This window comes from Mixophyes fleayi, chromosome 8 (assembly GCF_038048845.1).
Source record: "Mixophyes fleayi isolate aMixFle1 chromosome 8, aMixFle1.hap1, whole genome shotgun sequence".
Taxonomy (NCBI): Eukaryota; Metazoa; Chordata; class Amphibia; order Anura; family Limnodynastidae; genus Mixophyes; species Mixophyes fleayi.
In genome coordinates, this window is record NC_134409.1 from 68451188 (window position 1) to 68477406 (window position 26219).

The 26219-nt window shown below is 39.8% G+C and overlaps 1 protein-coding gene across 1 annotated transcript in view; it reads left to right on the forward strand.

The window, feature by feature from the left end:
- The window catches only part of PLA2G4A (phospholipase A2 group IVA), a 243623-nt gene that overhangs the window by 146261 nt on the left and 71143 nt on the right, over positions 1 to 26219 (forward strand). The window contains exons 11-12 of the mRNA XM_075182675.1: positions 16097 to 16234; positions 18394 to 18483. Coding sequence (XP_075038776.1) covers positions 16097 to 16234; positions 18394 to 18483 — 228 coding nt within the window. The remainder of the gene's footprint in view (positions 1 to 16096; positions 16235 to 18393; positions 18484 to 26219) is intronic.

The window sequence follows — 26219 nt, forward strand, 5'->3', positions numbered from 1 at the left end:
TCAAGCTCTTGGCATGATAATACCTGACACCTGTGATGCTATCATCGAAGTTCTCAGTGACCAGTATATGAAGGTTGATGAAAAGCAATAGTATTTATTGTAAAAATAGCGGTTTACATATTAACATATATAACATTGTAAAAATACATTTAACTTGGAATGTGCAATTCATAGATTGTTTGGACCAGAGCAATAGTTTATAATTGTTGGTAGTGCAAAAATTCGCTTGTGTCCATACCAGATGTGTCCCCTGCGTAATGTGGCATCCTTACTGATGGTAATGGCGTGGATGTCATACAAGGTTGAGACATGCCGCTTTGTCCACCCATGGTACCATGCTGCAACTGTGCTGTCTGAAATGTGTATGCTTGTTTGTGTCTATGGTTAGTTGTGGAAATAAATGTGTCCGGCCACAAATCTTTAGCGGTAGCCCTACACATGAGGTCGCACAGCAGCCGCTCCATTTCAGCTTGTACGCGCTTGCTACTACTTCTCATTTTGCTAGCTATTGTTGCTGTGAGGAAATCAAATGTGTCCTGTTCCTTTCTTTTTGTTATCAGAGTGTTAGCGCAATCAATCATCTTTTCTGCTAGTGCATCAGATTCTTGTATTTCATTTATTCTGCGTCTCTTTCGCTTCTGATTGTTTTTTGCTGGTGTATCAGCTTGTGTCACATCTTGCCTGTCAGCAGTTAGCTGGCTTTCACGTGGAGTGCTATTAATTGTTGTAGCATCCTGGTCTTCAACTTCCAGCAAGAGCCCATCAGACAGTAGTGCAGGCTGAAAAAGAGCAAACGAATGAGGAAATGCAATTGCATGCATGTTCAAATGTAAACTATTTACACATCTTTATGTTTCAGTTTCCATCAACAGAGGAAGACTGGAAAGTGATAGCGGAAGACTTTGAGAGACTATGGAATTTTCTCTGGTGCTAATGATGGCAAACATGTCCGAATCATGCCACCATCAAACAGTGGATCTTTCTACTATAACTACAAAGGGTTTTTTAGCATTATTTTAATGGCCATAGTGGATGCGAACTATGAATTCCTATTTGTGGACATTGGAAAAAATGGAAGAGTCTCAGATGGTGGTGCATTGGAGCATACTACCTTCTATAACAAACTACAAAACAATGCCCTAAACCTTCCACCGCGGAGTAGCACAAAATATGAACTAAACTTTGTGTTTGTGGCAGATGATGCCTTTGCATTGCACAACAATGTTTTAAAACCGTACCCTCAAAGAAATCTGACCATTGAAAGACGTATATTTAATTACAGACTGTCACGTGCTCTGCGTGTAGTTGAAAATGCCTTTGGGATTCTAAGTAACAGGTTCCGAGTTTTTCATTCTACAATAAACCTGCGTTTGGACAAAGTCGACAAAGTAGTGATGGCCTGTTGTGTTCTGCATAACTTTCTGCGGCGTAAAAGCAACAGTGGACGTACCACTCAGGTCAATGTGGAAAGTAATGCCGAGGACATAGAGGTAGTGGGCTTGACACCATTAGAGTGTGGACACTCTAAAAACAGTAGTTCATTAGCAAAATTAAATCGTGAAGCGTACCTTACGTATTTCAACGGTGATGGTGTCGTGCCATGGCAGAATGATTGCTTATGACTGTTTATATACATGTTATGCATTGTTATTGTGTTGATTGTTTGAACATGAATAAATCTGTTACATGGCAACATCATAATGTACTGTACTTACTGTGCCGATTGCAGGTATATCATATGCTTGCTCTACCTCTGTGGATTAACTGCTGTCTGTGGGCATGCTGCTAGTGGACGTACGTGGTGTTTCTTGGTCCCTCACAAAGTGTAACATATCAATGTACCATAGCTTTGGCACATACACGTCTTCAGCTGCAGCTCCAGATTTTTTGGCTGCTTCAACTTTATTTAATTCTATTTTTATACACAGTCCTAAGGTTCTGGATCTTGCTTTTTGCCCATTCAACAGTTGCTCCAGGGTGATATGGCAGACATGCTTTTACAAGCTTTTGCATCGCCATGTTTTGCATCATTCGGTTAGAATACTCTTTGGATTTGGCTTTTCACAAACATGGGTGAGCCCTGTAGGTCTCAATAAAATCTTTCATTAGGTCAGCATTTCTTTCGTAAGCCATTGTGTTCTGTTTGGGTATAATAAAAAGAAACATAAGTCCCATCTGTGCTGTACAATAAACCAATGCAAGTACACATGTATGTAACAATCGGAAATAACTTACCGTGTATGTGAACGAATGTACAGCTCCGAAGAATAGTAAAATCCCTTCGTATGTAATGGTCATGAACGGGTTACAGTTATAGAAAAAAAAATCGATACACAAGGTTATTATACACGAATAGGCATCACCCACAATTCTCAATTCTCTAAACAAACGCCCATGTCTGAGTGTATAAAATTATAGAGGAGCCTGTCTGGCGCAGAGGAACGTGAGAAGATGGCGAATGAAGAGAAGGTGTTAGTGGGGGTTGAAGCAATGGAGAAGGAGACGCAGTCACAAATGGTGGTGGAAGGGCCAACAAATGTTGGAAAAGTTAAGGTGGGGGATGGAGATGCTCAAGAAGAATGTACTGCAGTTAAAAGAGCAAAGTCAATGAGCCCAAGAGAGATGGAGATGATGGTAAAAGTACTGGACCAGTACGACTACGACTGTCAAAAGCGAAAGTACAGAAAAGTGAATAATAGAAAGGAATTGATAATGCAAAAACTACTGCGATTACTGAAATAAAAACTTGGAAAGAAAATAAATAAATTCCAAGTCCAGAAGAGGTGGTCGGACCTTAAAAATAAAGAGGCAAGGAGACTGGAGCGAATCCGTAAAAACATTAAAAAAAGTGAGTAGCCCGTGTAGTGTGCCTGTTTGAAGAACTTTATGTATTTCATTCTACTGTCACATGAACCAATGCAAACGTATGATTATTGTTTTCTCAGAAGCAAGAATCAACGGTGACAAGGCTACTGTAGATACCATAGATGTAATAACACCTGTTATAAAACAAGAAAAAATAAATGTGCCAGAGGGACCACAACACAAACTGATATCGAGCAGTGTGCAAGGTGAGCACATTTCAGGTGTTGGAATAAAACTTGTATTAACTTTATTAGAGATATAGAAACGAAATGGTAAAACTTTTTTATTTTCTTTCTTCATAGATACCATTGTCATATCCGATGAAAGTTCGGAAGAAGAAAAAAATGTTGCCAAGCTCAACGATTATTTTAAAGAAATGAAAGGAAATATTGCAAACATTAAGAAAAAAATCAAAAACCTTGATAATACTTTTGATGACATGTATATGCTGTTCGCAACTGTTGTGCCACAAACCAGTAGCACCCTTTCACTGTAATACTAATTTTTTTTCACGTTTCATATTGTACTAGACAAATTTTATATCGTTATTTTTTTTACCTGCAATAAAACTGTTGCGTTAACACTGTGTGGTTTATTCTGAGTATTTTATAAATATTATTTAATAAAGGTTAGTATGACTTTATAACTCTCATAGTTTTTAAACTTTATAAAGGTTAAATGAGAAATGATTGCCAACATAGATGCAAAGGGTAATAACCCACGTGCTTTATACACGTGTAATGGTCTGCAGCTAGACAGGTGCAATACACATCTATACAAAACACAAGCCTGTGATGTGCGGATTCCGCACCATGTGGGACTGGGATTGACATAAAAAATTAACATACACACGCCCCCCAGGTCGAGGAAGTATCGGAGGATTGTCGTGGATCGGTCGGAAGTTTATACACATTACACAGCGGAAATGAGATTGGAACGAAAATATTAAACGGTACGACCAACCAAATGAGGCGACAATCGTCCATTCGGGCACACTTTCGACCATCGTGTCACTGCACACACTGACCCGACTTTTGAACGAGCGGCCGTATGTCGGCTGTTTGAGCCGATTATTGGACGAAAACAGTATAGTGTGTACCCAGCTTTAGTCTAGCGTGAATTCAGATAAATTGTACCCACTGTCAATGACTGTATCTGTTCTTAATCATGCTTTTACTTGATTTACTAATCTACTACTAAGACAGCCAGGGTTGGGTTTACATGTTTTGCCCCTCTAAGCCATCTTTTTTCAGTGGCATCAAGCATCCCCACAAAATGCCTTATATGACAATGGTACAACCTATATTGCAAACCTTTTAGAATAGGATTGGGTACTCTTTAACGGTGCGGAAAATTTCGACACCGAGGAGTACCACACAAATTCTGAATGTGAGAAAAAAACTATTTTAATATAAGCAGACTTACCTCCAAACCGACGTTGTAGAACTCCGATCGCAGCAGGATGCTGACTCCAAGTTATTCCGACTAGTCAGGTGTCCGTCAGTAGATTTTCACCTCATCGCGACCTGTATCCCTTTAAATTTAAAGTGGCAATGTCGGGTTAAGTGTTTAAACACTTAACCTGCGGGGTCTTGACATTGCCACTTTAAATTAAAAGTGATACAGGTCGCGATGACGTTAAAATCTACTGACGGACACCTGACTAGTCAAAATAACTTGGAGTCAGCATCCTGCTGCGATCGGATATCTACAGCGTCAGTTTGGAGGTAAGTCTGCTTATATTAAGTCCACTGTTACATGTTTAAAAAAATAAGATAGCAGTTATTATTTATATGCAAAAAAAATGATGTAGAAATGTATCCCTAATTCCAAGTCTATATAGCTTTTCCACAAATCCAGACCTGCAGACACATATACCTCCATGTGCATTTGTGGTAAAAATATTTCCAAGCATTTACAGAGTAAACATTATTTTGTCAAAATTTCAATATTTGAACCATAGGGAAAGAATATAAATCAAGTTGTCTCGTGTTTTATAATCAAAAGAACATATTTCAATGGCAGGTGAAGGTAGTTTATTCTGTGTGTACTCTATACTTGTTGTAGAACAATTAATCTTAGCCAAAGTAAACTACAATTTTGTTAACAGCGAGAAACTGGTTACCTGCTTAGAAATAAAATCACTATTTTGGAATGCGTAATAGAGGCATTTTATCAAAGTAACACTCTCAGTCTGAAACAGTTTCATATTTGTCAAAACTGGAAACAAGAAAACTAAAAGACAGCTAAATCCATCAATTTAAATGTTCATATCTAAAATATGTAGTTAAACCGTGTTTTACCCTAAATTCACTCTGCAGCAACTCCCTTTTTATTCCAAAAAGCAGATACTGTACATGTGCCTTTGTGAAATAGGTTTTGTCCTCACCATGAGTATAATGTAGGAGAGATCCACAGAACTCTCTAACAGACACCAAAATATTGCTATTTTGGGGTTTTATTGACCAGAATTATCCACTCTAATGCATTTGATTCCTTCAAAGTGCTTACTGAAATTGAAGGAAGAATGAGATCCAAACACATGAAATATAACTGATGTTCAATTAAAATCAAATATCAATTAGGAACACACATCTGCTCACTACTAAATAGATCTTTTTATTCCCTAACCTGTTAAAGCATCGTCATCATCATCATCATCATTTATTTATATAGTGGGCAGCACGGTGGCTAAGTGGTTAGCACTTCTGCCTTACAGCACTGGGGTCATGAGTTCAATTCCCGACCATGGCCTTATCTGTCTGGACTGTTTGTATGTTCTCCCTGTGTTTGCGTGGGTTTCCTCCGGGTGCTCCGGTATCCTCCCACAATCCAAAAACATACTGACAGGTTAATAGGCCGCTACCAAATTGACCCTAGTCTGTATCTGTGTGTGTGTTAGGGAATTTAGACTGTAAGCTCCAATGGGGCAGGGACTGATGTGAGTGAGTTCTCTGTACAGCGCTGCGGAATTAGTGGCGCTATATAAATAAATGGTGATGATGATGATGATAGTGCCAGCAAATTCCGTAGCGCTTTAAAAGCATTTAATTATGATAAAACATGCAGCCAATACACTGTGAAGATGATAAATATAATGGTGTTGGTCTCATCTTGAGTAGTTCTTATGAAAGCATTTGAAAAGTAACTTAAGTGACAGAGGAGAAAACCCTTGGGATAGGTTTTGGGGGACTCATTCATAAACACATGTAACACATCATTCAGAATGTAGGCATTTAAACAAAAGGAAGAGATTCAATTGCCAGCGATATGCTGGCAGACATCAGTACAATGTCCGGCTGCACACATTGCTGGCCATTACGGTAAGGGATCGCGGCTCATTTTTCCTTGCACCATTGTCGCGAAGATTCCAGCCTGAACATCGGCACAATGTGTCTCCATGGACTGTCCCAGTGTCACTTTGCGTTGAATTGAATCTTCCCCTAAGTCCATCAAACAGGTCACTTTACTTTTCCTTTACACAATAAACAGCATATGTATCCTCCCTTTACATGTAGCATAACACACTCTATACCCTGTATAGAAAGTAAAAATGACAAAGGAAGGTGTCTAGCTGTACTAGTATTGCTGCCTATATATACCGTACATCTGGTCTCTGGTCCAATCTTTTAGATGTCTGGTTGTGATTGCAACTTACTGCATGCCACATTATTTACAGTTAAACTATATAAGTAGCTATACGATTAATATACTGAGCAATTTTGAATGGCTATTATTTCTGAGTGTAAAATGTACAGTTTTAGTAATTGATACATGTGAACAACAAAGACCTAATTGTGACACAAGTGTATAGATATGTTTAGTGTGAGCCATTTGACATTATTTTTATTTTTTGTATGTACCCAAGTGGTCACTGCTTTAGCTGTCATTTTGTAGCTTTTGTGAAAAGGTGTGAATAAACAGCACCATTATATAGAAAAGGTAGATGTTTGTAAAGAATGTTTCAAATTATATTGAATTACGAGCTATATTCAGTACCAGGGCTGCCAAGAAGAATTCAGGGCCCGGGTACAACAAATTCATGGGGCCTCCCCTCATAGTCAAGTAAGCCCCAAAAAGCCCCAAAAAAATTTATGTGATTGGTCATACATTCAGGGGCGTGGCTATCCAAACGGCGGTGCAAAATTTTTGGGAGGTGTGGTCATGCATTTGGGGGCGTGGCAAATGTGCCATTGGGGCGTGGCTAACATCAAAACCACTAGGCTCTCAATTCGCCAGAGCGTCACATATGTTCAAGCACTCCTGACTTTCAGGACATCTACCACCACAGTGTAGTATACAAACAATGCAGTGTGTACACAAACAGTTCAGTCTTGGCCTACACCTTACATTGGGCACAATATTCACCAAAAATTGGTATTGTCCCTACTAGAATCACAACATTTCACACACTGTGCTGCTCTCTCCTACCTGTTCTTCTCACTTTCCCCACCTGTGGTTGCTGGTTTCTATAGTTGTGGCTTGTCCGGATCCAGAAATGTTAAAGGACCTATTTTGAAAAAAAAATGGCTACATTTAGAAAATTACAGCCAGCCCCGGCGTTAAATCAATAGCACCCACGATTAATAATTAGGCCTTCCTCCAGCCCCAACATTAAAATAATACTATTCACATTTAATAAATAAACCTATTTCCCTTCCTGCAAACAGCCCCAGCAATACCTATTTCCCGCAACCATCACTGCCATTAAATAATTCATAGTCACATTTAATAAATAGACCTCATTCTCCCTAAACTCACCCCAACATTCAATAGCCCCCAAACCACCCCATCTTAAATTAATAGTCCCCACTATTAAATTGCCTCACCATCACCCTACAAACAAAATAGCGCCCATTAATTAGCCGCCACCTACCTCACACACACTACATTGCAACAAGCCCCCTGTGCCATCACACACACAATACTGTGCCCCTTCATCACAACTACACTGTACCCCCTTATGCTCACACTCCGACCTCCATGCTGCTTTTCCCCCTTCTTTTTTACTTTGTGCCTCTCTCCCACTTTTTTTATTCCTCTGTTCCTCTCTCCCACTTTTTTTTCCTCCTCTGTTCCTCTCTCCCACTTTTTTTTCCTCCTTTTCCTCTCTCCCACTTTATTTTCCTCCTGTTCCTCTCTCCCACTTTTTTTCCCTCCTCTGTTCCTCTCTCCCCAATTTTTTTTTATTCCCCTGTGGCTCTCTCCTTTTTTTCCTCCTCTGTTCCTCTCTCCCACTTTTTTTTTTATTACTCTGTGGCTCTCTCCTTTTTTTCCTCCTCTGTTCCTCTCGCCCACTTTTTTTTTCCTCCTCTGTCTCTCTCTCCCCTTTCTTTATAGTACTGTCCCTCTCTGTTTTCCTCCCCTAGCCTCTCCGTTTCTTTACTTACCTTTTGTCAACTTCTTTCTTTTCTTTTCTGCTCTTCTGTCTCCTCTTCTGTCTTCTTTCTTCATGCTGGCTGCGGCGCTCCTCACTGACTGACAGGCGTGACTTGATGACGTCACGCCCGGCAGTCAGTGTGAATGGAGAAGAGGAGAGGAGGGACACGGCCCCGCGCGATCACGTGAGTATTGTTTTTTTTTTGTTTTTTTTTCTTCCAGCTCCCAAGAAACCCAAGACCCCCCCCCCCCCCCCGCTGAAAAAAAAAAAAAAGTAAAAAAACAATATCGCAAAAGAGAAAAATAAATAGAAAAAAAAAATTAAATTAGCAGCGAGGGCCCGGCCCGGGCCCCCTGGCATGGCCGGGCCCGGGTAAACTGTACCCGCTCCCCAGCCCTCTCGGCGGCCCTGTTCAGTACTGAAAAGTTTCTGATGTATATGTAGTGTCTTATAACTTGGATTTAAGAAACACAGATTTATAAACCATAAACTTTCATCTGTTTTTGTTGAGTGCTATTTAAGGTTCTCTCAATCATTCACTAAAGGTAACCCTTATTTCAAAATCTCAATTTGAGATATTTGGCCAGTGGTACTTAAGTTTAAAGAAACATTAAGTATTGTCTTAAATTAAAATGTTGTGTTGATGATTATTCTTTTACCTTTAATGTTAAACAAAGTGACAAATTAACAACTGATTATATTAGATTTGTCAGTAGTGGATATCTGTTCCATTCTCAACCTCTGTTTTCCAACACAGCACATCCTCCTCCTCTTAGGGCCAGCAATGTTTTCATGTTTTCCGAAGGTAATTGTGAAATTCTTTCACTTACAAGAGCGTATCATCCTTCTCTGTGCCTCAACAGCCTTTTGAGCTTTTTAAGATGGCAGGTGAATAATCTGAATCAGTAAAGGTGGTATTGAGAGCAGCCTACTCAGAATCAGAGATGCCAGTATGATTTTTTGAATGCTACCAACTAGGGGATGTTGATATATTTTTGCCATTATGTTGAACCATGAGAGGAAGGTGGTGTTCTATTTATTGGGGCCCTGTGGTCTCTAACTGCAAGCTTGTTGTCTTTGGTATTCTATTTTATTAAACCTCTGAAATAGCATTAAATTAAGAGTGCAATGGATCCCTTAATATGCTGATAATACAGAGCATGTTTGCAACCTTGGAATCTTCCTAGCCACTAGCACACACTCTGCATTTGTGCTGCTACGGTATAGAAAATCACTTCCCTCCTCAGCAATGGCTTTTCTCTCTAAAGAATAAAACAAACTATCATGCTGGACAGATTTAACAAAGCATAACAACATCAAATAATTATAGTATATTGTTTAGCTTAATTATACCCCAGCGTTCTTATATGTTCATTGTGTTATCCACTTTTAGACAACCCCTTCTTTTTCAGTAATGCCAACCCAAGTGCACTATTTGGGTTGGCAATACTGAAAAAGAAGGGTTCGTGTAAAAGTGGACAAAACAGTGAACATATAGGAAGGTCTGTGTATAAGCAAGATAAATAATGGGTTCACCTTAACTGTTTGTTGACCACTGGGTATATAGTCGGTATATACTAGAGTGTTGTTTTGTGTTATTGAGTTATGGGTAGTAAAACAAAAGACAAGTAAATTTGATGTTTGATCTATCTAGCTGTGCTTTTACTACATTGCAGGAATTACTCTATAGCCGTGGCCCTAAAACCTATTATGTGGCGATGATGCTGCTGCCTTAAATGTATTAGGAGGACCTCTACCCCTCAGAATATATCTCCCAACTGTGCCTAAGCTTCCTGGCTTCCCTCATTCCTACCAAGTGTCGTCTGACCTCCCTCTTCTGCCATGGCTTGTAAGTCCAGGAAAGGTTCTTAGTTGCACCAATTGAATATCTACGGAAAATCATCTTCAACTACTCTACTTTCTCACCCCATGGACCAAACCTCTTCCTCGGCTCCGCTGGACATTGAACTGGGTATACGTGTTCAACAAGTTATGACTAATCTTGATAATGACCTAAGAGCTGCCTTTTACAAAGAACTTAATAAAGCTGTTGATGACCTAACATCTGAACAAACCTTGCTTGGCTCCAGAACGGATGCTCTCGAGCATAAAACTAACAATCTGGGCAGGTCCCATTCCACTATTGATAGGGAACTCATCATTGTATAGTCTGAATGGTAATCTATCAAGGAAAAGCAAGAGGATTTGGAGAATCGCTCTCGCCCTAATATTTTGAGGCTTTGCAACATCCCGTAATTTGCAGATTCTTCTGAGCTCCCTGACTACTTCTGAGCACTGTTTCAGCATATTCTTCCCATCTGATCTCCTCATGGACTGGGCTCACATGGTGCTCTGCGCCAGGCCTTCTGCGGGTCAGAACCACTGAGATGTCATTGTCAGACTTCATTATTTTCGATTCAAATAGAAAATTGTTCAAGCTCTTAGAAACACCCCCCACATTGACTTCTGTGATATCCAAATTCAAGTATTCCAGGACCTTGCCCCTTCCACCATACAGAAGAGAAGAGATTTGCAACTGATCACCAAGATTTTGCGCCAGCACACCATCAAATATAAGTGGTGCTTTCCATTTAAACTTCAAGTCTTCTGTTGGGGCTCCATGCTCTATGCCAAAACCCTGGAACAGAGTCAATCCCTCCTGTCAATGCTTGGTATCCTCCCAGAATCCACTCTCGCACAGCCCCAGTGGGCTCCTCTCCTAATCATCCTGAGAAGCCCCCGCCTCCAGCCAGAATGGCAGTGGGCCGGTCCATCCCCAAGGGAAACGACATGCTTTCGTAGAGATCTGGCACCTACTCTGGAAGGCCTATCAGTTTCTTTCATCACCCCCCCTTCCATAGACCTTCCCCTACTTTCCTCTCTTTCCTTCCCCTCCTTTTTCCTCCCTCCTTCCTGGCACAGTTCTTATTTCCACCTGCTAAAGTCTAATTCATCTCTCTCTCTCTTGGGGCGAGGTCTTCCTTTACGTGTTTTTGTATGTATCCACCCCCAACACACCCTTCTTCTTTTTGTAGTCTTCAACTTCTCCTTCCTTTTGATGGGCCTCTTTTAGGTCCTCCTCTGTAAGGGTTTTGGCCCTATTGGGTCCTCTTTTCCTCTCTTGTCTTGTTCATCTCTCTTTTTTTCTTACTCTTTTTTGATTCTTTTCTCTCCCTGGCCCAGGGGAATGGTCTCCTCTTTTATTCACTCTGCTTTCTGACTTTTGCTTTTTACTCTTCACCACTCGGCTGTTAGATGGCATTAAAGATCCTTTCAGTTGATGTGAATGGTTTAAACTCGCCTAATAAGCGCACCATGGTGTTTTCGGTCTGCAGATGTAAGAAGGCGGATATTGTTTACCTGTAAGAGACCCAACTCACACATTAGATGAGTTGCTTTGGGTCACTTAATTGTCGAGGGCGACTTTAATTTTGCATTGAACCCTACCAGTGAGAAAACACTAACAGCCTCCTTCCCTCTCTGCCCAAGCACTATCCTCCCATCTAGCCTTACATACCCCATATGATATAGGTCATCTTCGCCCCCCTCAGTACATAGATTTCACCCATTACTCCTCTCCACATCACACCCAGTCCCACAAAGACATGCTCATTGTCTCAGCTTGACTCACCACATCTGGCTATGCTGCCTCTATCAATCCTTTCTTGTGGATGGACCATGCGCGACTGTTATCTTAAACTTATCTATTCCGGTGCCCCGCTAACGCTCCTGGTGCTTTTTACAATTCCCTGCTATTAGACACTGGGTTGTTTTACAAGGTTAAAGAGACCACAACTGACTACTTTGCTAGTAATACAACACCTTACATTTCTCCTAGTATTTTATGGGAAGCACACAAACCCACACTACTGGGTTTATTAATTAGCATCTCTGCCACATCCTGGAAGCATGGGCTGGCTGAAATTTCACTTTTGGAATCTCGTCTGTCGACTCTTCTATCTCACCATAAAATGATACCCTCTTCTCAACTCCTCGTTTAGATAGAATCAGTTAAAGGCCAGCTTAACACCCTCCTCTTGAGATAAGCAGCTACCATTCTTTATGCTGGCACATAATTTGCTGCAGAAACGAGTTCGTACTCTCATTAGAGAGATTAGAAGGTAGTGCTGTGACCCCATAGATATTGTTAAGGAATTCAGTATTTATTATACATTTCTTTACAATTTGCAGACACCCCCTCTTCCCCATCCTCTCACATCACATTCATTGATGACTACTTACAAGCAAAATCCCATCCTCACCTTACTGATACACACACAATGTTTCTAAATGCTGCTATTTTCCCGGAAGGAACATCCCAAGTGATTATGTTGCTGAAATCTACTTGCGCCCCAGGCTCAGACTGTTTCACCTCCCAGTATTACAAAAAATTGTCTGTGGTTCTGGCTCCTTGGCTCACTACTCTGTTTAACGAGATACTGAGAGGGCAGTCTTTGTCTCGGCCACTACACATGCCAACATCGTTTGAATTCTAAAACCAGGTAGAGACCCCAAGCATTGACCCATTTCTTTGCAAAATGTGAACTTAAACTCTCTGCAAACATTCTGGTTACCTGGTTGAACATACTTCTTCCTTCCTTAATGCATCCTGAACAAGTGAGTTTGACCAGTCATCCGGTCTCAGACAGAATCAGCCATACAATCGATCTTATTTATTCCATTAACAAACATATGCCCCTTTCTCTCATTTTATCTCTGGACTTTTTTATTTTGTACTCTTGATCATATTGGCTTCTCTGTAAAGGATCAGGTATCTCTGCCTTGTATCACTCTCCCTTTGCTGCTGTTCAAACAAACAGGGTTCTTTCTAGCCCATTCCCCATTACCAATGGCACGAGACAAGGATCCCCCCTCTCCCCACTCAACTGTGCTTTAGACATTGAGCCATTGGTGCAGAGCATCCATCAGTCTATGGCAATTTCTGGTGTCTCACTCTGTAAATCGGAGTACAAAATAGCTTTGTATGCCGACTACACTAATTAACTGTTACCCATCCATTAACCTCTGTGCCTGCTCTCATAAGATTGAGACCTATGGCTCCCTGCCTAGATACAAAATCAATACTCAGAAAACTGAGGTCCTGGAATTTTTCCGCCCTCTTTCTGACAGGATTGCTGTGTGTCCGATTCCCCTTTCGATGGTGTCTACTAAAACTAACATATCTTGGTGTGCACATTAACAAATCCCACCACCAGCTCTACCAGGCAAACTACCCCTCTTTATTATCCACTATAAAAACAGATCTCCTCTCCTAGTATCCCTAACACATCTTTTGGGTTGGCTGCATAAATGCGGTGAAGATGAATTTTATTCGCCAACTTCTTTATCTTTTCCAGGCCTTTCCTGTCCGCATCACCCCCTCGTGCCAACCTTAAAATTCCTCCACTCTTATTCGGTCTAAGAAATGAACCAGAGTCCGTCTCAAAATGCTTCAGTGATTATCCAGGGTGGCAGTTTGGGGATCCCCAAGTGTTATTATTAGGCTGCGCACTTCGCCCAGTGTGTCCAATGGAATGTCGTCTTCTCGACCAAACTGTGGGTTTTCATTGAAGATTAATTTACCCACTATGTCCTCCTTACTCTCGCTCCCCCATCCCACCATCCAGCGCTTGTCAAATCACACCCGATAATAGCACTCTCTTCAGTCAATAAGGTATACGAACTAGCCCCTGATCCCTCCCCACTTGTTTCTATATTTGGGAACCCTGCTTTTGCATCGATACATAATGTTTATTTTTCTTCTCTATGCTTGGTTGGATGCATCAGATTTCTTGGTGACATTTCTCGTACGATGGCAGTTCCTTAGTTTTCAGATACTGTCTGCCGTTAACACCCAAACATCTTTTCTAATACCTCCAAATTTGTAGTTTTCATGCCTCTCACATACCCTTCTCTGTGCCCAGATCTTCCTCTTCATTTGAATCGTTATGTCTACGTCAGGGCTCTCTACTAAAGGCTTGGTCTTGATGCTCTATGGCGAACTTGGACTCCCTGGCCCTTTGCCGGGCGATTCCTATGTCTGTGTCTGGGAACTTGACCTTGGTGAGTCTCTGGACGCAGAGGAGTGGTCTGAGATCGGGAATGTACTGCAAGCTCTATCTGTGTCAAAATTAAAGAAAACTCTTATAAGCTGTAGTATCACTGGTACTCACTGGAATGTCTAAAATTTTCCCAGACACTTCTGACAGATGCTGAAGAGTATGCTCTGGTCTAGGTACATTCCTCCACATCTGGTGGTCTTGCCCTAAGCTCTCCAACTGGTGGTCCTCTCTCTGTAATTTAATCACTCGGTGCTCCTTTATAACTTTCCACTCCTGCCCAAATATTTCGTTCTCCCTTTACACCCCCCCCCCCCACACCCCCAGACATCACAAAACTTCACCTCAAACTGATCCAACACTTTGTCTCTGCTGCCAGCTCGCAATGAACTAGAAATCTGACTCTCCTCCTTCTTTTCATGCTGTCCTAGCTAGAATATGGTATATTATTTATCAAATGGAACACATAACGGTTATAATTAATATTTCTGCAAAACCTGGGAACCCTGGGCGATGTACAATAACATGTATCTTCCATTCCACAGTTAGTCCTGACGCTAGCTTGCCCTTAGTTTTCCAATTTCCCCTGGGCCTTACCTCTTCTTGTTCCTCCCTTATCTCTTTTCTTACTTTTATCTCTTGTCCTCTTACTAGCTTCTCTACTTCTTTTACTTTTCCTTTTATATATTTTGAAAATCCTTGGTTGCTCCCCCTCGTTTGTTTACCTTAATTCCTGTTCATTTAGAGTCTTGTATATACTCCTTCACCAAATGCTCTACTTATGTGTGTTTGGGGGGTTCTTTGCATCTGTATCTGTCTAACCTCCAGCCTTGTTAAATAAAACCTTTAAAAAAATGGAATGGTTCATAATTTCACACAGGAAAGAATTTATATTCATACTTTGACTCCTATAATTTTGACAGAATGTTTGTTTGCTGATTCTTTTCCACATTTTAAATTTTCAGTGTTACAGCCACTCATATCTCTAGTTCAGTTATTGCTGTTATTGTTACACTCTTCATTCCAACTGCTGTGAGGTAAGGTCTTCTGATTTGAAAGAGTCTTTAACCCTTTATTTATTTGGCAAGCATTGAAAATTTAAAGGAAAACCCTTTTTTTTGCAGCACTGTATTCATATACTATATATTGATTATTATTGCAACTTCTGAAACACCTGACTACTGTAAGCACACATTTAGATGTTGCTTGAGAGCACCTCTGCAAAATGAAAGGATAAAAATGTACATAAAAGTAATACGATATTGATGTTACTTGAGAGCAACATTGCAAAATAAAGGGTTAAACGAAGCATTGGGCATGTAAATGTTCATGTCACTTATCTATAGATTAATTTTTAAATAAAAATCAAGGGCATCATTCATTTTTATTTTTTTCAATTTTATTTTTATTTTGAAATAAAAATGTTAAAACAGACGCGTTGAAAACACATGAACAAGAAGGATGACAAACTGGTTTGAAAACACATGATTTCCATATTTTAATTACTGATATAACAGTGCAGCATTGATTAACCAAATTTACTTATGTCTGGTGGGGAAGTTTAATAGTATGTTATTTATGTGCATAGAATAGGAAAAGAGAAAAGGGCAGGGGAGCTGAAGTTGTGCTGAACATTGAGCTATAAGAGTGACCTATACATGGAGCTGAATGTGAATGCTAAATTTAAGAGATTACAAAAGTAGGTAGGAAAGGCAGCATTGATTTTGTGTAAATTAAAGCTAAAAATATTGACCTTCTATAACTATAGTGATTTCTTCTCTTTCACTTACAGACTGGGTTGAATTTACTCCTTATGAAATAGGAATGGCCAAATATGGTACATTTATGCCCCCAGAGCTATTTGGAAGCAAGTTTTTTATGGGAACTGTTATAAAGAAGTATGAAGAATATCCTCTACACTTTTTAATGGGTGAGTAAGACAAACAAGGTAACTTATGAAGATTGCGTACTTATACTTTTTTTGTGGATGTGGATTTGACAATATATTACATAGCAAATGGAAAGATGAATTAAAAAATATTAAAATATAGTGAGTGAAAGATACTTCATATGTTAATTGTACACCATGTTCTCTCCTCAAGTGACAATACACAAATTAGCACCATTAACTGTAAACTTTTCTGATATCCTCTCAGTAATATAGAATATAGTCTGTTAATTCATTTCCCCAGGCTAGTGCTGTAATAGCTATTTTCATTTGTGAAAATGTATGTAATTTAATCTGGATGCCTATTGGAATATAAAATTAATTTTCCAAAAACAAACACACAAAATGTCCCACACTTTTGTATGAATAATTCCTACCCAGAATCTCCTATCATTGCTTAGCATCAGCAATTAAAAGCTGTCCCATTGAACTCAGTAGATGAGATGAGATGCCTGAAGCTCATGCAAGGAGACACAATTGAAACATTTAACAATTGGAGAAAATCACAATACACAGCAATTTAAAGTCTCTCGTGTAGCACAGCATGTTGGAAATGATCACAAAATAAGTGATTGATGTTATTGAGATTAATTGCTTAATAGCAATTACATATTGTCCTGGTGGTGTAGTCCTAAGGCTGTTTATGCGTGTATGTGTGTTCATGGAGGACCATCATCATCAACATTTATTTATATAGCGACAGCAAATTCCATAGTGCTTTACAATTGGGGAAAAACACAGTAATAAACAATACTGGGTAATACAGACAAAGTGGTGAGATGGCCCTGTTCGCAAGCTTACAATCTGTGGCACAATGGGAGTTGGATAACTGAGGGTAAGTCCTACATATTGCATTTAGGTCCAGCCAGATTGCAAAGATAAAAAGTTATCAGTATGCTTTGTAATCCAGTCACACAGCAATGTTGGTCAGGAAGTCAGAGGGTTGTTGTTTTGTGTGAATTGTTTAAAGAGCGGAGGATGTAGGATATGTCATTGATCCCCTCACATTCGTTTGCATTGTACACAAATGAATAGAGCAGTCAGAGTCCAATATGCTACTGTTGCTTCTGACCACTAGTGAAAGCGGGTATGGGTTCATTTAAACCAATAACTTCTATTCTTATTCCTATTTGTGTGCTGTTAATAGTGTTAAAAACTGCTAAAGGCAAGCTTTTAACATCAGTAGGTAACTGGCCTAAACCTGGGTACACACCTATGCAATCATACGTGAGATGCAATTTCCGTATCGATTGAAAGTCTCGATGAGCATGTGATACGTACGTACACACCTACACAATTTATCTTCAGATCTGTAATCTTTATGTCTCCTAACCATCTGATGAAAAGATTGTGGCTCTGTACATCCTGCACAGATATCTGCCTATGCTGCGGGCCTTGAGTGCGTACACACTTCCACGACATTGTTCTATTGTTGATTGTGATTTTTATGAGGTTTCGAAAATCAAATTAATAGATGCAATTTGATTTTTTACGATAAGACATGATCACGGGAGCATACACACTCTTGCGATATCTGAACAAACGGCCGTGAATCGTGTGATCTGCACCATCATTGCATAGATGTATACCCAGCTTAAAACTTCTAAAATCAGTTTAACTTTTGAGAGTTTTTTAAATACTAGAGATTGGAGAATAACTGGTGGCTCATAGACCATGTAGTTGATAGAGTGTAAAAGTAGTGTAGAACTGAACAGTGAAATAAATTCAGGATCTGTAAGAGGAAAAATATTTCTGGCAGTGTCATACATTAGAATAAGAGTGTTGCTGGACATAGCTGTCTCATTTATATTACTAGGACATTGCATGAAGTAGACACACCTGCTAATTCCACTTGAATTTAAATGGAAACATATGAGTTGGAGAAAAGCTACTATAAATAGTAGCCCTGATGTAATACAATAAACAGAGTAAACATTTGCTTCTGTGCCTTGTATATACAGTGGCAAATAGATTTTGTTCAATGGTGAATCAGTATGAATTGGAGTCCTTTAAAGCCTCCATATGCCTCTAGTGTTGGCTACAGTAATTACTTGTGAAGCAACTACTGACAGGAGCAGGAGTAAAAACATTCATTTTGAAATTTATTCTTTATAATTTAGGTTTGTCTCTTATTCTTTTAGGTGTCTGGGGTAGTGCCTTTTCAATATTGTTCAACAGAGTTCTGGGTGTTTCCAGTCACAACAAAGGTGTCACAATGGAGGAAGAATTAGGTAACTGGTACTTGTATTATAATGTTATCATACTGGAAAAGTGACAAAGTTACATCTTACACTGATTTGAAATTTATTTTATACTCATATATTTATAGATCTTTCATAATGGTTGAAATATTGTGTAGCCTATCAAGTTACGTCATTATGGGCTAACTGTGAAACATTAAATTAGATGAATAGATGAACGTTTAGCTTGAGACCTGTGAATAAGTAGTTGCAAAATTTGAACCTATCTAACCATATAACCATTTATTTATAATCATAATACTGTTAATTTAGATATTAATTCCACTCTCAGCCATGTGCCTCTGTCAGTTAATTTGATTTATAGTTCGGTTTAATATTGTTTGATAGAAGATATTGTTCACATATAAAATAGATAGGCATGCAACTTAAACAAGTACATACATAAAATGTTTAAAAGTAGATATAAAGCTAATGTGCAAATTTCAATCGCTGGGATCAGTTCAAATAAGTCATTGTTCCTTTTCTCAATCAGTAATTATATCATCTATAATTATAATTATCTTTAAAGTCTTCAAGTGCTAATTGAGCAGGGTGCAGACACAGCACACCACTCAGCTTGCACAGGAGTAAATTGATAGGTCTGCAGACTGGCGTTTCCCTGCCCTTCATCTGCCTCTGGTAGACTCTATTGTGCTATTAGTAGTATTTTTTTTTTAGCCAATTATAGTGAATCCTATCAACATTATGTGTGACCATATAAAAGTAGAATAAATATTAGATTTATACATTTTGATTTACAATGGACTGTGCGCACACTGTAAACCTGTAGTGGCCTCATTGGCACAAACAAGTTAGTTGTATTTATCAATATTGCCCCTAAAGTTTGAACGTTTTGCAAGTAGAACTTGGACCTAAGTGTGCCTTTTCCAACTGCAACCAAATCACATAGCAGAATTAATTGACCACTAGTATCCCATTTCATAGACTATTAAGTGAGATATGAATTTACAAATTCTACGGAATGGCAGAGCAAAAGCAGAACTTCATTGTGTCTCCAAAACTTTGCAAAACAAGAAGGAAGATTGATCCAACAGCTGTGCTGAACGGTGGATCAAACATCCTCAAATAGCAGGCTAAAGACTTTCCAAGTGTTAAAAAATCACAGGAATTACAAGGTGATATGTACTAAAGCAATATGGAGTTTATTGCACTACAACACATATCATGATGGACAGAGCTCAAGAACACTGGATTTGGCAGTAATCAAAAAGTAGATTGGTGATAACACATGCTCTGAGGTAATGCAGGAAAGAGTCACAGTCAAAATACAATGCTGGAATACACACAGCCTTTGAGGGAATGCTGGTGCAAACCTCAGTCTTTTAGTAGATATAAAAATATAACTCACAGGAGTATATTTACGAAACTGCGGGTTTGAAAAAGTGGAGATGTTGCCTATAACAACCAGTCAGATTCTAGCTTTCATTTATTTAGTGCAAAATGACAGCTATGATCTGATTGGTTGCTATAGGCAACATCTCCACTTTTTAAAACCTACAATCTAATATACATATCTCACAGTCTTTAAGGCAATTCAAAAATATGACAGAGACCATCGAACACTGCAAAGCCCCACTGAGCGAGCAAATTATGATCATGTCAGTCCATGCCTGGGTAAATGGTGTAGAGCTATATTGAATAGCATGCAGACTCAAATCTAGATATCAGGATTCAGAAAACAAATGAAAGCAGAGCCAGGAACCAGCAGACTATAAGATGCAAAGCCAGGTATAAGAAACCAGGAGACAAACAAATGCAGAGGAACTACTGATGGAAGGTTAGAAGCACACAGAACACAGATTTAGGAACCAGGAGGCTAGCATGTAACGCTATCACCGGCAATGAGTGCAGGATAGGTGAGGGCTTATAAAGTTCAGACCTCCAATTAGCACTCTGAGGAAGACAGACTTGAACTGCATACCATATATACTCTACTGGAATCAGAATATTTTTACTTCAATCAGTGAAGATTAAATCCACTGATTTATATACAGTCCCACTAGGAGTCCAACAACTGCACAGGTAAAGGGCTTTTGGGATTAGTAGTACACAGTAGATCAAATGCCCTCACTTGGTAGGCTCATGAACTAGAAGAGCTGGAAACTGTGTCTGTATTAAGCAGTATCCGAATGAATTAATTACAATTTCCGAAACGCCAAACACTGATTAAGTGTATGTAACTCAGCTATTATATAATGTTGCAATATTGCTTACAGCATTATCTGCAGATTATCTGACTTGTGATATATCAGAAATATAGTCACCATTTTGTTTTAATAATCCATTATTCCTTAGCTTTTCTCTGGTATCTTTTTTTCTCAGACATAGCTGAATTCCCAGGTAATGGTTATGAAGGTTGTTTTGTTATTTGAAGGCACTGTGATTTTAAGTCGTGTAACTAAATATGTCCAATCATTTTTTACTTTACATTTTTTTTAATAAAGTCCAGTAAATAATTTACTTGCAGCGCTCGTCTTTTCTTATTTTTTGTAGTATTTGTATAATCTAATAGTTTTATTGGCGTTGCAGTGAGAAAATTGTCTACTGCATTTTTTGGCATTATTAGGTTAAATTTTTATCAGTTATTTATATTATTTTATCATTCTTAATTAGCACCACATTATTTATTGCGTGTGTTTTGTATTCTTTTTTCAAACAGCAAAATTTGATTTGTGCCAAATAGCTTTGAAAATTTGCTCACCTGTAGTTGTTTTGCTCATCCAATAACTACATTTTTCAGGCTAATTTTAAACCTAACTTGCCTTGATCAATGCTTTGTGTGATTGCAGTTAGCCAATTAACACAATTTTAAACTCATTGCAAAAGCATACACATTTTTTCATGTGTTTGTATCTTTAAGAAATAGAGTATGTTGCTTGAACATTGTAGACCGTGCCAATATAAACTCTGACAATTAAATATGACGCATCCAGTCCTCATTTCACATCAGTCACATATTTGTTTTCTTTTTTGCTGTCAACATTGGCATTTTCTTTTTCATGTGTGCTAAATTTAGGCACAAAAGCAAACATTTCATGCAGTCTCTTACATATATGGGCAGCACGGTGGCTAAGTGGTTAGCACTTCTGCCTCACAGCGCTGGGGTCATGACTTCAATTCCCAACCAGGGCCTTATCTGTGTGGAGTTTGTATGTTCTCCCCGTGTTTGTGTGGGTTTCCTCCGGGTGCTCCAGTTTCCTCCCACACTCCAAAAACATACTATTAGGTTAATTTGCTGCTATCAAAAATTGACCCTAGTCTCTCTTTCTCTCTCTCTGTGTATGTTAGGGAATTTAGACTGTAAGCTCCAATGGGACAGGGACTGATGTGAATGAGTTCTCTGTACAGCGCTGCAGAATCAGTGGCGCTATATAAATAAATGGTGATGATGATATATGTCACATTGATTTTTCATGTTTTTTTGGATGATCTTTGTTCTATAATGGTAGACTTTGGGTTTTGTTTACCACAAAAATGTTGATTTGTTGATTTGAATTCTTCAATTTTAAAATTATTCACTTCACATTTGCTATTTATTGTGAAGGCTTAACTAGCACCCTCTTCTGGATGAAAGTTTCCTGTGAAATTCAAAATTTAACTGTTCTATATCTACTGCTTATTTCTACTAGTTCTACTATATGCTGACATGTTAGAGACTAGGTACAATTTATTTGTTTTACCGATCGCTGTATCAATGTTGTAATTGTTTTATTCTTTTGTATCTACTTTTAGATAAATTTTTGGCACACTGTAGTACTGATCTATCAATCTTAATTATTTTGTGTAGCCTTGATTTATGTCAGACAGCATGTGCCTTTTAAATGCATATTTAATAATATATAGCAATTAGAACATGTGAACTGTATCTCATGGCATTCACTTACACATTTACTTATATTTTTGTAACTTGCACTACACTAATCCAAAATAATATCTGATATGAATTACCAAATATGTGTGCTATAATAACAGTGCTGTTATTTATTTCTCACATTTGAACTTGTTTTTGTGCTGGAGCAGAGTGTCATAGTGCAAAAAGACATAGGGCTAGATTTACTAAGCTGCGGGTTTGAAAAAGTGGGGATGTTGCCTATAGCAACCAATCAGATTCTAGCTGTCATTTTGTAAAATGTACTAAATAAATGAAATAGAATCTGATTGGTTGCTATAGGCAACATCCCCACTTTTTCAAACCCGCAGCTTAGGAAATCTAGCCCCTAGAGTCAATCTCTTTTAAAATCTGAGCGATACTGCCGTGAACACCACCCATATTTTAACTGGGCTATCAGCACCTACCTGGGAACCATAAAAATCCATTGCCGGCCGTTTATTTGGTGCCTTACATAATTGCAATGCTTTGCTTGTGCTGTTACAACCACAGATCTAGACAACATGATAGCCCCAGTGATGTAACAGCCATGATTTATTTTGTAGGAATAAGACCTAGATCATTTGTCTTCATCATTCCCACTGACAGCTTATTTTATAGCATTTGAAAGTAATTTTATGTAACCATCTGTCACTGTGTGTAGTGTGGGGTGCAAAGGTTACACAGTGCACCTCCTTCTCAAGCCCTGGCTAGCTGATGGGCAGGGCCGGACTGGCCATCTGGCACTTCTGGCAAATGCCAGAAGGGCCGATGGCCAGATGGGCCGGTTACTAGCTGGCCGGCCCCATCGCTCAGCGCACAGACTGTCATGCCGGAATTCCTGCATGACAGTCTGTGCGCTGAGAAATGGGGCCGGCTGTATACTTACTTCCTGGTGGCCGCGCGTCCTCTTCTCCCCTCCTCTTCTATGAATGGATCTGGCTATGTCACATGGGACGCGCACCACGTGATAGGTGCCGTCCCATGTGATAGGAGAGACTGCACAGCGCGCCGCGGAGCGCACAAGGTAAGGAGGGAGGGGGGGTAGTTTATGTGCCAGATTATGTAAAGTATGTGGGTGCCAGGGTACGTAAAGTATGTGGGTGCCAGGGTATGTAAAGTATGTGGGTGCCAGGGTATGTAAGGTATGTGGGTGCCAGGGTATGTAAAGTATGTGGGTGCCAGATTATGTAAAGTATGTGGGTGCCAGGGTATGTAAAGTATGTGTGTGTGACAGGGTATGTAAAGTATGTGGGTGCCAGATTATGTAAAGTATGTGGGTGCCAGATTATGTAAAGTATGTGGGTGCCAGGGTATGTAAAGTATGTGGGTGCCAGGGTATGTAAAGTATGTGGGTGCCAGGGTATGTAAAGTATGTGTGTGTGACAGGGTATGATTATAGTGTGTACGTGTGTGACAGTGAAAATATAGTATGTTTTGTGTGTGACAGGGTATGACTATTGTATGTGTGTGGGGGCCGGCGTATGACCATAATGTGTGTGTGTGTGGGGGCCGGTGTATGACCATAATGTGTGTGTGGGGGGGGTCAGTGTATGACCATAATGTGTGTGTGGGGGGGTCAGTGTATGACCATAATGTGTGTGTGTGTGTGTGTGGGGGGGGGGGGCCGGCGTACGACTATAATGTGTGTGTGTGGGGGGGGATCGGTGTATGACTATAATGTGTGGATGGGGGGGTCTTAATATAATGTGGGAGGTAGGCTGGTTAATCTAATGGTGAATTGCAGGTAGGGGCTAATTATTGGGTGCTATTCAATTTGTGGGGGGATGGAGGGGCAATTTAATAGTGGGGCCTATCAATTTAAGATGGGGTGATTGGATTTTTAATTTAATGCTGGGGTGGTTTGGGAGCTATTAATTGAATGTGGGGCTGTGTGTGGAAAATGAGGTCTATTTATTAAATGTGATTATGAGTTATTTAATGCCTGGGGTGGTTGTAGGAAATGGATATATTTATTAAACTTAAATGCTATTTAATTTCTTGCTGGGGTTGTTTGGAGAGAGGAAAATATTTTTATTTATTAAATGGGAATGCTATTTAATGTCAGGGCTAGTTGGAGGGAAATAGATTTATTTATCAAATGTGAATACTAGTATTTTAATGAGTGGCTGCAGTGAGGCCTAATTTTAAAACGTGGATGCTATATTGATTTAACACCAGGGCTAAATTTCATTTACTCATGTACTTTTTCTCCTAATAGGGCATCCAACATTCCAGGATCCAGACAAGCAGCAACTGATCTAAAGACACCAGCAGCCACAAGTGGTGACCATGACAAGACAGGTAGGAGAGACCAGGACAGTCTGCCAACTGTTCTGAATTTGGTGGGTGACTGTCCCGCTTAGTCAGGATTTGGTCTGACTACAAGAACAGTTGGGAGATATGTCCTGCTTCACACTGTACTGCTTGTTAAGGCAGAACTGCGTGCACCTAACAGTAGTGCACACAGTATTGCCTGTGTATTTGTCAAAAATTTGTCTAATAGCCAAATTACATTATAGGAGCCCCTATGACTTAAGTGCCGGGCCCCCGAGCCTTAATCCAGTTCCGCCCAGGGCACAGCCTGCAGAGCAAGCCGAGGAGCTCTAAGTCTCATGAGATTTATTAATCTCGTGAAACTAAGAGCTTCCCTGCTCACTCTACAGGAATGTCAGTAGCATCAGAAGCATAGATAAGTACAGTGGGCTGGGGGTGTCATAATGTATCTGGGGGGGTGGCGTAATGTGGATGGGGAGGGTCTGATAAATGTAATGTTTTATTATAATGTATGTATCAACGCACCATTTTGACCACGCCCCCAACATAATGTAGCTACGCCCTTGGCGGCACCGCCACTGCACTTTCGCACACATTTTTTTCAACATAGGTTGGCCTGTGTGCTTTAAATGCCAGGGCTGATTTTTAGTCCCAGTCCGGCCCTGCTGATGGGCATGGGTGTTAATGACCATGGGGTCTCTGCACATGCAGGTATTTTACTACAAAGTCTCTTTGTAAGTAGTGGGACTCAGGAGATGTCACTTTCTAGTGCAATGCAATAAAAGTCTGAATAATTTGGGCACCAGACCATCTCTATCAAAATCTGAACTCTTTATTTACACTCCTCTTCCTTCAGCATGATAATCATAATGGTTGCAGCAATACAGAAATATATACAGCTCCTTACTCTCTCCAGCACAGTTCTTAATGTTATCTAGATGTTATATTACATAGTTTACATGTCTACTACACTCCAGTACTCGATACTTCACCGTGGTTCCCCCTTACTGACAGCCCCTCCTTCTTTTCACTCATACCCCATTCACGCTGCCTAAAAAACTCAGATATTTGCCGGGGCGTGCTTCGACGATCCAGGTCGAGGCTCAGTGTGAAAGGGGGTCAGTGCAAAATCCCGGGTCTGATGACCCAGGAATCAGACCCGGGTCTTTTGGAGGGTTATTCCCGTGTCAGTCCCGGGTCTCCTGCAGGGTGAACGATGCGACTAGGGTTTTTCAACTAGGGTCTCACTAAAGAAGCCGATTGGGGGATTAGGGACGCTGGAGGATGACGTAAATTCAATGCTGCACAGAAGAGAGAAAGGAGGAAACGTGACACTCTGGCTAGATGATGAAGTGCGAGAGCTGTTGACCGTTAGAGGAGAGGAGGAGATCAAAAAACAGATCACAGGCAATGTTAAGGATGCAACAGTTTACAGTAACATATCTAAAATACTAACACAGCGTGGGATAAAGTGCAGCCAGCAACAGGTGGTAAATAAATTGAAGTCACTTCGCAAACAATACTTCAAATTCCATAACCACAACCGGAGAAAGAGTGGTTC